Consider the following 13,739-nt stretch of genomic DNA (forward strand, 5'->3'; position numbering starts at 1 on the left):
GCACCAAAGAATTGGTGCTTTCAAACTGTCATACTGGAGAAGACTCTTGAGAGTCCCTTGGACAGCAGGAGATCAAACCAGTCAATCCTAAAGGAAATCAACCTTCCATATTCACTGGAAGCACTGATGTTGAAGCACCATTACTTTGGCCACCTGATATGAACAGCCAACTCATTGGAAAAGACCCTAATGTTGGGAAAAATTGATGGCAAGAGAAGGGGCGACAGAGAATAGATGGTTGGATGGCATCACCAACTCAATGGATATGAGTTTGAGCAAAGTCTGGGAAATAGTGGCAGACAGGGAAGCCAGTGTGCTGCAGTCCACGGGGTCGCAACAAGTTGGACACAGCTGCTGACCAATAACAAGGGTCTTTAAAAGGGTAACTATGGCAAATAGATGGGGAAACAGTGGAAACAGTGACAGACTTTATTTTCGTGGGCTCCAAAATCACTGCAGATGGTGACTGCAGCCATGAAATTAAAAGACGCTTACTCCTTGGAAGAGAAGCTATGACCAACCTAGACAGCATATTAAAACATGTATACCTGTGGCGGATTCATTTTGATATTTGGCAAAACTAATACAATTATGTAAAGTTTAAAAATAAAATAAAATTAAAAAAAAAAAAAAAAGCAGAGACATTACTTTGCCAACAAAGGTTCATCTAGTCAAAGCTATGGTTTTTCCAGTAGTCATGTATGGATGTGAGAGCTGGACTGTAAAGAAAGCTGAGCACCAAAGAATTGATGCTTTTGAACTGTGGTATTGGAAGAGACTCTTGAGAGTCCCTTGGACTGCAAGGAGATCCAACCAGTCCATCCTAAAGGAAATCATTCCTGAATAGTCATTGGAAGGACTGATGCTGAAGCTGAAACTTCAATACTTTGGCCACCTGATGTGAAGAACTGACTCATTTGAAAAGACCCTGATGCTGGGAAAGATTGAAGGCATGAGGAGAAGAGGAGGACAGAGGATGAGATGGTTGGATGGCATCACCTACTCAATGGACATGAGTTTGAGTAAGCTAAGGGAGTTGGCAACAGACAGGGAGGCCTGGCGCACTGCAGTCCATGGGGTTACAAAGAGTCGGACACAACTGAGCGACTAAACTGAAGTGAAAGTAAAATGAGGTCATTGGACTGGGCCCTAATCCCATATGACTGATGTCTTTAAAGACGATATTCGGACATAGACAGGTACAGAGGTAAAGACACAGGGAGAAGACAGTCATGTACAAAGCCAAGGAGAGAAAGAGGCCACAGAAGAAACCACCTCTACTGACACCTTCATCTCAGACTACGTGCCTCCAGAACTCTAAGAAAATACATTTCTGTTGTCTGAGTCACCCAGTCTGTGCAGTTTGTTACGGCAGTCCTAGCACATTAACACACCTTCCCAACACATCTGTCTGACAGATGAGGAAATGAAGGCTCAGAGAGATCACCTAACTCGCCAGCTATTCGCAGAGAGGCTTCAATTGAGGCTGAGTGAAGACCTATCAAATCCAAGCTGAATGAAGATCTTTTCTGCCTCTCTGGTTTCTGGTGTAATAGCAGCCTGAAAAATGGATGTCAGAAGGAGAAAAAGGACAAGAATTCTGGAAACAAGCAGGACGCAGATTTAGGAGGTTGTGGTGAACAGGGACAACTGGAAATATGAGATGAAACAAAATGAACACTAAGAATAAGCAAATGCTTCAACAGTGATGAATGAAAGGTAAGCTGACTCAGCAAACAGAATCTGAACAAAGGCACTTCTGAATTCCAACCAGTGCTTGACTCATAGAGAACAACTATTGCGTGTTAGATAGGCTTGAAGATGTATTGGACAACACAGGGAATATAGCCAATATTTTGTAATAACTGTTACTGGAGAGTGACCTTTAAAAATTGTATAAAAATGAAAATTTTTTTCAGAGAGATCAAATGTTGCAGGCCAAGATGACCAAGAACTTGAACATAGCATATCATAAAAAACATATCATAAAAAAATAAATAAAATCTGGGTGACAACTTGATAGAAATCTGGGTGACAGCTAAAGTGAAAAGTAGTACATGCCCAGATCTCCTTGCACCTTCCTTAATCATCTTGATGGTCTTTCTCACTGATAAAAGGAGACAAGGATAAGGAAATGGAAAGTCATATTTTGATAGATTCTTTGACTTATGCATTTACTAGTTGTTCAGGCTTAATTTCTTTTTTACCTATTCAGAAATATAAGGAAATAATACTTTATATTAAACCTGAGAGAGTATTAGGCTAAGAATTTTAAAATAAGGGGGAAAAAACCCCAATAGCTAACTGAACCATGGCAAACCCTCCCACTGGACACGCCTCCTGGCTGGTGACACCTGGAGAGAGACTAGCCTGATGTCTCTATGTTGCAAGGGAGCCTTACAGCCGTCCTGGCTGTGCTTCCTTATTCCTCCCTTCTGGAACCTTCCAAGTCCCAAAAGGCCAATTTCCTGTGAGGTTAGGAAGCTGCTGGAAACCAGGACAATGCATTTTACCTACAGAAGGGAAGTCTTTCTATGCTGTTTGCTGAGTCATTGACCTTCTCAGGCCTTACACTGCTGCATGGCTGTCTCTGAATTTATACTAAATAAAAAAGCTGTGAGCTTGGAAATGTCTGGCTATGTACAAAAACAGACTGTCAATATGCTAACTAGATTATGCAAGCCTAAGAAAATCCAATCCAGTTCGTAAGCATCTATCTGCCTGAAAACATTCTCATATAATCCAGCAGTCCCAAGCCTGGGCCTGTATCCAGACTATAATTCGAAAAGATGTTCACATCAGCATTATTTATAATAACCAAGACATGGAGACAACCTAAATGTCAGTCTACAGACGAATGGATAAAGAAGATGTGGTACATATATACAATGGAATGTTACTTAGCCATAAAAAGAATGAAAGAATGCCATTTGTAGCAACACAGATGGACCTAGAGGTTATCATACTAAGTGAAACACAGAAAGACAAATACCATATGATATCACTTACACAGTTAAGTCCCCTACGTATGAACTTTCAAGTTCGGAATTCTCAAAGATGTGAACATGTTACTACCCAGACATCACTGGATCTTTTTTCTTCATGAGAGTAGATAGAATTGGATCCAGCAAGGAACCAGAACCTGTGCCATCAACATCAGGCGTGGGTGAAATCCCAGCTTGCCCTCCGTCTTCCTTGTTGATGACCCTTTAGCTCTACCATCTCCCACCTCCTTTCCCTCCTCCAGTTGGTAACTCTTCTCGCTGTTCCCTTGATGCCAGCCCCTAGATGTCAACTGTTGTACTGTACTACTGTACTTTCCAAACTATTGTAAGATTAAAAATGTTTTCTTTATTTTTTGTGTTGGCTTGTTCTTTTATGTATCATTTGTGTGAAAAGTATGATACACCAATTATAGTACAGTACTACACAGCTGATTGTGTTAATTAGGTACCTAGGCTAACTTTGTCGGTCTTACGAATAAACTGGACCTATGAACTCTCAAAACAGAACTTGTTGGTACATATGTGACTTATTGTATGGAATTTAAAATATGACACAAATGAACATATCTGTGAAACGGACTCACAGATATAGAGAACAGACTTTTGAATGCCAAGGGGGTAGGGATAAATTGGGAGTTTGGGATTAGCAGATGTAGCTATTATATGGGCTTCCCTGCTAGCTCAGCTTCCCTGGTAGCTCAGACAGTAAAGAATCTGCCTGCAGTGTAGGAGACTCAGGTTCGATTGCTGGGTTGCGAAGATCCCCTGGAGAAGGGAATGGTAATCCACTCCAGTATTCTTGCCTGGAGAATTCCATGGACAGTGAAGCCTGGCAGTCTATAGTCCATGAAGTCACAAAGAGTCAGACACAACTGAGTGACTAACACTTTCACTGTCACACTTCCTGGTGGCTCAAAAGGTAAAGAATCTGCCTGCAGTACAGAAGACCCAGGTTCAATCCCTGGGTCAGGAAGGTGCCAGTGGAAAAGGGAAATGCTACCCAAATAAATAAGGTTCTATTATATAGCACTGGGAACTATATTCAATATTCTGCAATAAACCATAATGGAAAAGAATATGGAAAAGAATGTGTATATATATATGTATATACATATATACATATATATATATATATATATATATATATATATATATATATACCTGAGTCATTTGTTGTATAGCACAACATTGTAAATCAACTATAGCTGAATAAAATAAATTTTAAAAAGAAATAAACACACTCTTCATCCTCATCCCCTTCCTGTCCTCACCACTCTTAATGGTATCAGCAGCCTCCAGGTTCCCCAGCTCGGACATCTCAGGAATCTTTGATTCATCCCTTTCCTAACCCTGCCTTCTGCTCTTCTGCTTCTAATCTTTCTCCAGTTCATGGTTCAACCTTTGACTCCCTTAACAAACAGAGGCTCCTCCTCTGGGTAATGACTCAAAGTTAGCAGTCGCAGAGGGTAGCAGAGTATGGCACCAAGGGGTGATGTATGATTAGAAAAAGCTCACCACGTCAGACTGCCAGGACGCCAGTTGCAGGAGGTGGCTCCCTCCTAGTTGAGAACCACAGCCCTGCCTAAGTCAGCTCCCCATTACCGCGGACCTTGAGAGCCCCCTGCCTCTATGCCTTCTCTTCTCCATGCCTCAGGCCCTCCTTTGCTTTTCCTCTTGGCTCCCTCATTTCCTGAAACACAGGTCTCATTTCCTGTCCATGGCTCGCCATCTCCTATAAAGTTCACACTCCTCAGGAAGGAAGCAAGGTCCTTCTGGCTATAGTCTTACTTCCTGTTGGTCCCCTCACTGGCCCAAGTGTAGACATCAAGGCATGTCTACATAGTACGTGCTGAACAAACTCTGTCCAAACTGTCCCACTGAGACAGAGAGAGAGAGAAGGCCTTTTCCTCTGTCAAGAAGGCCTTTTCTTCTACCTCTTCCTCCTAAAATCCTGCTCACTCTTCCTGACCCAGGTCAAGCGCAATCACAGTCCTCTCCTTGTAAAGCTTTCTCCTTTATTCCAGGCTAAAATGAATCTCCCCATCCTCCATGCTGATGTACATTATCTGAACTTCTGCTATAGCAGTGAGCACATCTTGCCTTGTATCCAGTTATTTGCAAGTACACCTTCTTCCCTTGGGCTTCCCAGGTGGCACTAGTGGTAAAGAACCCACTTGCCAATTCAGGAAAAATGGGTTCAATCCCTGGGTTGGGAAGATTCTCCTGAAGGAGGGCAGGGCAACCCACTCCAGTATTCTTGCCTGGAAAATTCCATGGACAGAGGAGCCTGGTGGGCTACAGTCCACGGGGTTGCAAACAATCAGACACAACTGAGCAACTGAACAACAACAGGCAGACAACATCTGAGGCTGAGTCTTAATTCTAACTGCCAGGTTGAGCTCATGGCCAATGAAGGAACAAAGTGGTTTAGAGGAAGTCCTCCCCTGCCTCATAGGAGCAGGTGTCACAGTGTAAACCTTCCCCCTACCCTTTCTCCAAGCAGCAAGAATGGGTTCCTGGGGAGAAGCAAGGGGATGAACCCAGGCCTGGGGACAGGTAGCCCAGCATCTCCCCTAGTCACATTTGACCTCAATGCCCACCCCGACCCTAGGCCTCCCAGGCTCACGCAGAGGACACAAGCAAGACTTTAGTGGTTACCTGCCCACATGGTAAATCAAATCTACCCTGGGCACCTTTTCTAAAACCTGCAAGGGTAGAGATAAGGCCCCCATGCCCAACAGAAAACGATTCAAAAGTGATTTTAATCTGAGAAGCAATAAGTAAATTATGGGTTTTGTGTGCACCAACATGTACTTTAAGCCATATGAAGCCTGTCATTTCCAGGCAGCTGCTTAAGAAGAAACAAAGAGACTTTGTACAGGGCCATTCCTTAGTCCTGGAGTCATTTTACATCTCTCAAAGAAAAAGGATGGGAAAAACATCCACACTGAAGAAAGCAGGCACATTTCTTAAAGAACTGTAAAACCATTCCCACAAATTTTGCAAAACCTTGAAAACCAAAGATAACACACTTCCTTTCCAGTTACCAAAGTCAGCATTAAAACATCAACCCAAGGGGGCAGGGATTTACTCTCCAGATGTTTTACTGTGGTTTGGGAGTGAGTCAAAGCTGTCTCTCTCCATGGGGAAATTAACAGATATCTAATTAAAAGTTTACAGTCGAATCATAGAACAGTGGCTCTCTCTACTTATTGCCACAAAGATAGAGTATCTGTTAAGTGTAGTTATCCATGCCCATGTTTAAAAGCTGCTCAATTATCCTAATTTATAGCAACAATAATGTTTAGGTTCCCACTTAGGCCAACTCACAACAGCCATCCATTCTGAAAGGGGGAATTACACAATGCTCTCATTTCTGAGAAAGAGAGGGATTCCTTACCTTGAAGGTCATGATGAGATGAGTGAAATGAAATTCTGCTTCCAAATCCAGTTGGATAGTGACATTCTCCACGCCTATAGGATATTTTTTAAAAACACAAAAGGAAATAGCAAGGTAAACAAGAACATCTGTGAACAATTGAGTCTATTCTCTTCAACTATCTTTATGCTCCTCATAGAAATTCTCTCTGCAGTCCACCTTAATCTGAAGATAAGATAATAACAATAACGGCCTGGCTTGATTGAGGTGATAAAGCACATCTCAGAATGACTCTTCGGTTGGTCATAAATCATTCTGGAGTTCAACGTATTGAATGTACTCCCTGGAACAAGACATCTGGCAGAATGCCTTTTTAGTTGCTGTTAAGAAGGACATCCTTTGCTTAGTAAAAACTAAAAGTCTTTCCAACTCTCTAAGCCAAGGGACACTCAAAGGGGAAATGAGAGGGGGCATTTCCTGTGCACAGTAGGGGTTCAGCTCTGCAGTCTAAAGCACAGGGACACAATCCAGTCGAAACACAAATATTCCTTTTTGTTTCTATGCAGCAGCAAAGAAAACAGGAGTCCATCATGAATGTGAGTTACTCTCCAATTTAGAAAAACCTATCCCTGATGGAGAAGCCTTTGGGTGCATTGCCACAATGGAGAAATAATGCCAAAGAGACAAAGAATGGGTCAAATAAATAAACTGCCCCAGAACAAATACTAACATCTTCCCTTTCAGGGGAAAGCCTGAACAAACAAATGAGCCTTTGCACTACGCCCTGGGGGTCAAGTCATCCCACTTTAAAAGGCTAAAAAGGCCACTGGAATTCCAGGGATGGACGGCACCTCCTCCACAATCCCCTGGGCCCTCGAGCCTGCCTGTTCGGTAAAGGAGACCTTTCCAGGTTTCTTGTGCTCCAGAGAGCTTTTGGGGGTTCAGCTTCCGGAGCAAGAGAGGTCTTAAATGCAGAAAGACAGGAATGTGTCAGAATGAATCATGTCACAGGCTGGTGTATTTTCAGGAAATCAGTAAGACTTTTGAAATAAACTCTCCCACTGGAAAACAGCCAAGTCAATTGGGGGTGGGGGTGGGGGAGGGAGGGAAAGTAGTCACTGGAACGGATATGAGTTAGTTGGAATGTTAAAGAAAAACAGTATCGTCATGCTAACTAACCTTATCTAACTTCTGAAAAAGAGCCATATTACAAACCGACTCTTGAGGTTTCTTTCTGAGCAACATGTTAGCTAAGCAACTGTCCGTCTCTCCCTTCCCAGGCTTTTAAGTACCTGAACTATTTGTTTAAAATGAAGAGATAACGAAATAATGTAAAGTCAGAGCAAGACTAGGACCAGTTCTGTAACATAAGAATGTATCTGCCGACGTGGGCTTGAAAAGCACATTCCATTTTAGATTCCTAACCTGATAAAGTGCTACAGGTTTTTTTTTTTTTTTTTTTTTTTTAATATGGGAAGAAAAATCCATGGAGAAAAGAACCAAGATCATTCTTCTATGGTATATGGTGTATGGTCAGACCTGGGAATAAAGCATGAGGGCTAAGTTAAAAGCAGCTGCACATTCCAAGCCCATTTCTGGGCCTGAGCACTGATAATTTAATGCATCATGTAAAGCTCAACTTGGATAAAACACACAGAAAATAGATAAAAATCACATTCATCAAGAAACTTCAAATTGTGAACCATCAGACAGCAGAGAGATGATAGGAGACAGTAACAATCCGTCTGACTTTCTAAAGACGAAGTTCCATCCATCTAATCCTATCTAATCTCTTATAACAGAGGCAGAGCTCTCAAGCCCCTTGGTTTGAAAATCCCTTCTTTCGGGCCTTTGTCCTCTCTTGTACCACAAACTCAGAGTTGTGGAAACTGATTAACACCTGACGTAACCAAGAAAAACCCTCCTCGAGAACTACAGAATTTGATGAACTATTTTACTGTCTATCAACTTGATACTGAGTTGAGGCACCCTTCTGTCTTTTTTTTTTGGCTGCATCACACTGCACGTAGTTAGCAGGGATGTTAGTTCCCTGACTAGGGACTGAACCCCGTGCCATCAGCAGTGAAACCATGGAGTCCTAACCACTGGACTGCAGGGGAATTCCCAAGGCATCCTTCTAATTGTCTTTTGGTCTCACTGGAAAAATGTGGACAGTGAGATCGGTCCCACATTTGTAATCAGATCTATGCTATTTTCCCCTGTAACTCAAGTGCAGACTTACAGAAACTTCTCTTTTACCCCGGACTCTCAACTTAGATACCCTCCTATAATAATTAACAAGGCTTTAACTGATAAATTGCTTTTTGACATCCAGTCTATCTCAATCAAGCTGATAACCAATGGAGTCCCAAAGCTTACCAATGAATAATCAACCTTCCCTAGAAATCAATAGTAGAAAGCATGTATAATTTCATAATCAATTAGAAATAAGTCTACGAAGAGACTTCCTCCTGGGAATTCCCTGGCGGTCCAGTGGTTAGGAGTCCATGCTTCTGCTGCAGGGGGGCCCAGGTTTGATCCCTGGTCGAGAACTAGGATCTTGAAAGCCTTGTGGCGCAAAAAAATGCTTCCTTTTTACAGACTGATAAATAACTGCAAAGCACCCCAAAGCTTCCTGAGCACAGGACACATAATAAAGGGATCTAGTAGTGCCCAGGCTTCCTCTGGCCGAGCTTAGATTCACTTCTTTGAGAGTCCTTTCTAATAAATGCTTTTTTAAAAAAGATATAAAGTTAACTCATTATTAACAACACATTAACTCTACTGTTAGTCGCCAAATTTCAGCATTTGACTTGGAAACAAAGGCAAAACTAAATTGAGCTTAGTTGCAGCACAATAGTAACATCATATTGGATGAATTTATTAAATCCCAACCCAAATGGCAAAGAAAGGAAAAAGGGTTGGATTCACACACTCGTTAGAAAAGTTGACTTAGGGTCATCATCCATGTTGAACGTCTGAGAAATTATGTCTAGTGTGTATTCATAGTACTATTACTAAATGTTCTCTAGATGGAAGGAAGGTGGTGGGCACTAATTTTGCCCTTTCTTTTGGAATTGATCAAAATGAAAGATGGCTGTTTTGCAGAAGGATAAGGGCCTGAGTGGGGCAAGGCCTTCCCATGCCCTCCCCAGACTGCCCCAGCACATTGCCACACTCCCCAAGGGCCCCTCAGGATGAAGACTATGAAATCCTCCTTTGGTTTCACATGAAAGACTTCTTTCTTACAGGAAGTGCATACTTCAAGAAGAATCAGATTTTACCAAGAGAAGTCAGTGCTCTGGGCAGTAAATCTGTCGAAGGCGATAATTCCAGGATAGAGAAACCAATCGTAATTACAAACACCCAGGCGCCTGTAAACACTTTCCAGGTAACCAATCACACTCCATGGAAGTTATTCCCACACCACACATACCATTTTCGGATTGCCACCAGATCTTAAGGCGGTTTGGAGCAAATGTCGTGACCACATTTTCAATGAGATGACTGTCAGGGTTGAGGGTTTCATGATAAGGATCTTGTGAATTGCATATGAAGCATTTTTTGTCCTCCTGAAAGCAAAGATAGTTTCACGAGTCTGGGAAGCAATCACACACTCGCATGCACACCAAAAATCAAGCCCACAATACAAAAATCAAACCTACTTTCTTCAAGAAAAACGAATGTGCCAAAATTACTTAAATGACCTCGCACATGTCTTTCACTTTTTAACTTAACGGAGTATGATATACTCTTGAAATTTTCCTCTTCTCTTGAAAATTCAAGGTCAAAAGTAAAAGAAGGCATTGTTTTCACAAGCTATTAATTTAATCAAAATGAAATTTCTAGGCTTAAGCCTTAATCTCAATGAATAGCTGGAAAAGCTTACTCTTGAGGCAAAATGCAGAGGAGGTTTTAGAGAATTTTTGCTGATATAAAGCAAACTGAAAATAAAAAGAGAACAATTCAACTGGCCTGATTTTCCAAAACCTATATAAGGCAGAAACCAAGTATTCAGTTCAGTTCAGTCGCTCAGTCGTGTCCGACTCTTTGCAACCCCATGAATCACGGCACGCCAGGCCTCCCTGTCCCTCACCAACTCCCGGAGTTCACCCAGACTCACGTCCATCGAGTCAGTGATGCCATCCAGCCATCTCATCCTCTGTCGTCCCCTTCTCCTCTTGCCCCCAATCCCTCCCAGCATCAGAGTCTTTTCCAATGAGTCAACTCTTTGCATGAAGTGGCCAAAGTACTGGAGTTTCAGCTTTAGCATCATTCCCTCCAAAGAAATCCCAGGGCTGATCTCCTTCAGAATGGACTGGTTGGATCTCCTTGCAGTCCAAGGGACTCTCAAGAGTCTTCTCCAACACCACAGTTCATTAGTCAGATATATTTAAGAAGCTTTGGGAACTACAGATTAAGACTTCTTAGCTTCTCCCCTGCCCCGACAGCGAATTCGTGGCAGCAGCGTGCAGGCTAGCTCACAAACTGCTCAGAGCAGAATATCCAGGAAGGGGACACCAGGCTGCCCTGTCAAGTTGGGAGCACTGACAACTGGGACCAAGTCAAAGAATGCCAAGGACCTGAACTGAAAAGTCTACCACTACTTTCAGTTTTAGAGTGGCTTTGAACTTCTGGCTTAACATTTTCCTTCTACCTAAAATGTGAGCCACGGCCAAAACAGCCTTCTTTGCACTCCATCATGTTGAATTGTAAACAGCAGCATCACTTAATGGTTCACTTTTCCACATGAGGCTGGGCTCTCTACCCAAGTTTTTCTGAACTGCTTATTAAGTCTGAAAATGATGCTGAGGCAGAAATCTGTTGAGATCCCACATACATCTTACAAACAACATTTAACACATTATCCACCTATGGATTTTTGCAGAAAGTAATGCCTGTGGTTGGCAATTTGTTACGTAAGTGAATACTGAAACACTCCTGTCAATAATGTTTGGGTAATGAAGGATGGATTAATATGTCTCTGGTCCTCCAGTCAGCAAGTCATTAAGCAAAGGTGATACCCTTGTAAGGATAGTATCAACCAACGATACTGCATTTGTATGTATTTAGCTAGCTATTAGTTATCACCTTCTTCCCAAAGGGATTTTAAGACTGGCAAGATATACTAACTAGAAAACAGAAACCAGAAATCAGGAATGCAGGGGAACCCTGGACACAATAATTCTGATTCCTGCCTCAAGTTTTACACCTGTTCAATGTTTGAGAGAATTACATGCCCAGTTCCTTTCTCTAGGCTCTGTATCTGAAGCATAGCATGCCTCTATGTGTGCTCGGTCATGTCTGACTCTTTGCAACCCCACGGACTATAGCCTGCCAGGTTTCTCTGTCCATGGGATTTTCCAGGCAAGAATACTGGAGTGAGTTGCCATTTCCTCCTCCCGGGGATCTTCCCGACCCAGGTATGGAATCCATGTCTCCTGCACTGAAGAAAGATTCTTTATCACTGAGCCACTGGGAAGCCCTGATATCTGAAGAGCACCCCACAATTTCATGGCTAATCATACAAACTAGAGAGTCTGGCTCTACTTGCTTTTAGACAAACAGTCCAATTCTCATTCTGGTCAAAGCCATTTTCAGGATCTGGTGATTCATTTACAGGATGTCCTGGCCTTGGAGGTAAATGTTAGCGTAATATTTTAGGTGAAATTTACATGCTAATGTTAAAAAAGGTAACATCAACTGCCTTTGGTGACTTGTAGTCAAGGAAACTAATACCAGAGAACAATTACCAGAACTTTAAAAAAGTGTAATTATAGCCTCCCTTCTAATCAGGAGGAAGCAGTCTAGACATCTCTGTATAAACCTGGAAGCAAATAAGTGGAATCTACTTTACCACATTCCTTTGGTTTAATTTATCAGGTTTTCAGAAAGGGCTCTCTTTCTGTTTTTTAAAAGTGACTCCATTTGAAGGCATCTGCATGCAAACCACACAATATCCTGTCCCTCTCCTGAAGGGCAGATCTACATGTAGGGGGAGTGACCAAATTTAGAGCAATTGACTTGGAACTTACCCTGTACAGGAGCCTAAACTCTTATGTTTGCTTTAGAGGCCAGAGATATCAGTCTCTTAAAAAAATCAAGGAAATGGATTCTGATTCTGGGTAGTTTATGCTTTGTACCTTCTTTCAAAATTAGTTTTATTAAAAATGTGACCTTTGAAATCTACGATCTGGATCCACTTTTAGAAACAGAAAACACTCTGAAATTTCATTTTGGTCCTCCTCTATCAGGGTACCATGGCAACCAGGGCATTTTGAAAAAGCAAGCATCTGATCCTGATAGCTAATGGAGGTGGATGGGAGCAGCACCAAATGAGGAGAGCAAAACATTGGAGTGCTTTTCTCCATGATTGGAGTGACCTTGCAAGGTATTTGTTAGGGCTGGAATACCCTTTATCCAAGTGAAAGACTTGGGGAAAACCCAAGATCACCACTCAGTATATAAAAAATGATGAGGACAAACCACCTTTTACACACATTTTCCAAAGAGGAATGATTGAAAAACAAAATTTAAAAAAAAAAAAAATGGGCTTTTGGAGACCCTGGGTCAGGGCTTGCGCACGGGCCCCAGATCTGTCTGCAGCTCTGCCTTTCTATACAGTGGCGGCAGGAAACGTTTGGCGGATGCAACTGTGCAAACTGATGAGGGAAAAGGGTGAGCTACCAGCCTGATCCCGGGACTCCCTGACTGCCGAGCTTCCTATCCGGATAGCTGGCAGGATATGGGGTCCCCTAGGCCTTCCCCTTCGGTGGGGACTGGAAGAGGTGTGCGCAGAGCCATCTCTCTGCCCTCACCTGGAGGTGGCTGACAATACAGTAAGGCTCGGGTTTGTGCAGCCCGCAGGTCGAGGTCACTGAGAGCTTCTGTGCTCGGCCGATGAGAAGGTCGCCTGTGGCCGGGTAGCAGCTGCCCTCCGCGCAGCCGTAGCTGAAATCGGGTTCTTGAGCGTTCACTCCGACTCCGCACAGGGCTGTGGAAGGGGCAGGCGGACAGCGTAGGGCACAAGCAGGGAGCGGGCCCAGGCAAAAAGAATAAGCAGGGGGCGGAGACAGAGTAGATTCGGGGGAAAAAGCAAGATACACAGGAAAGAGACACAATGGAGTGAGGCCGGGAAGGCAGAACGTGGAGAGGAGGATTCAGAAAGAAACAGATACAGCAGGTTTGTCCAGTAACTGAGAGCATCACTCCTAGGAAGCCCACCTACCCTCGCGCCCACCCTGATCAGCCCTGGGAAGCAGCTCCGGTCACTACGAGGTTCCTGGACCCGGACGCAGGGAGGCAGGCGGCCAAACGCCGCACACCCACTTGTATGTGAACTCGCACGCACACGG

At 43.1% G+C, this 13,739-nt stretch overlaps 1 protein-coding gene across 1 annotated transcript in view; it reads right to left on the bottom strand.

Annotated features, from left to right (window-relative positions):
* Positions 1-13,739, bottom strand: part of LAMB1 (laminin subunit beta 1) — a 78,129-nt gene that overhangs the window by 63,338 nt on the left and 1,052 nt on the right. The window contains exons 3-5 of the mRNA XM_055590268.1: positions 13,203-13,378; positions 9,821-9,956; positions 6,406-6,479 (exon numbers count right to left, since the gene is read on the bottom strand). Coding sequence (XP_055446243.1) covers positions 6,406-6,479; positions 9,821-9,956; positions 13,203-13,378 — 386 coding nt within the window. The remainder of the gene's footprint in view (positions 1-6,405; positions 6,480-9,820; positions 9,957-13,202; positions 13,379-13,739) is intronic.

This window comes from Bubalus kerabau, chromosome 8 (genome assembly GCF_029407905.1).
Source record: "Bubalus kerabau isolate K-KA32 ecotype Philippines breed swamp buffalo chromosome 8, PCC_UOA_SB_1v2, whole genome shotgun sequence".
Classification (NCBI taxonomy): Eukaryota; Metazoa; Chordata; class Mammalia; order Artiodactyla; family Bovidae; genus Bubalus; species Bubalus kerabau.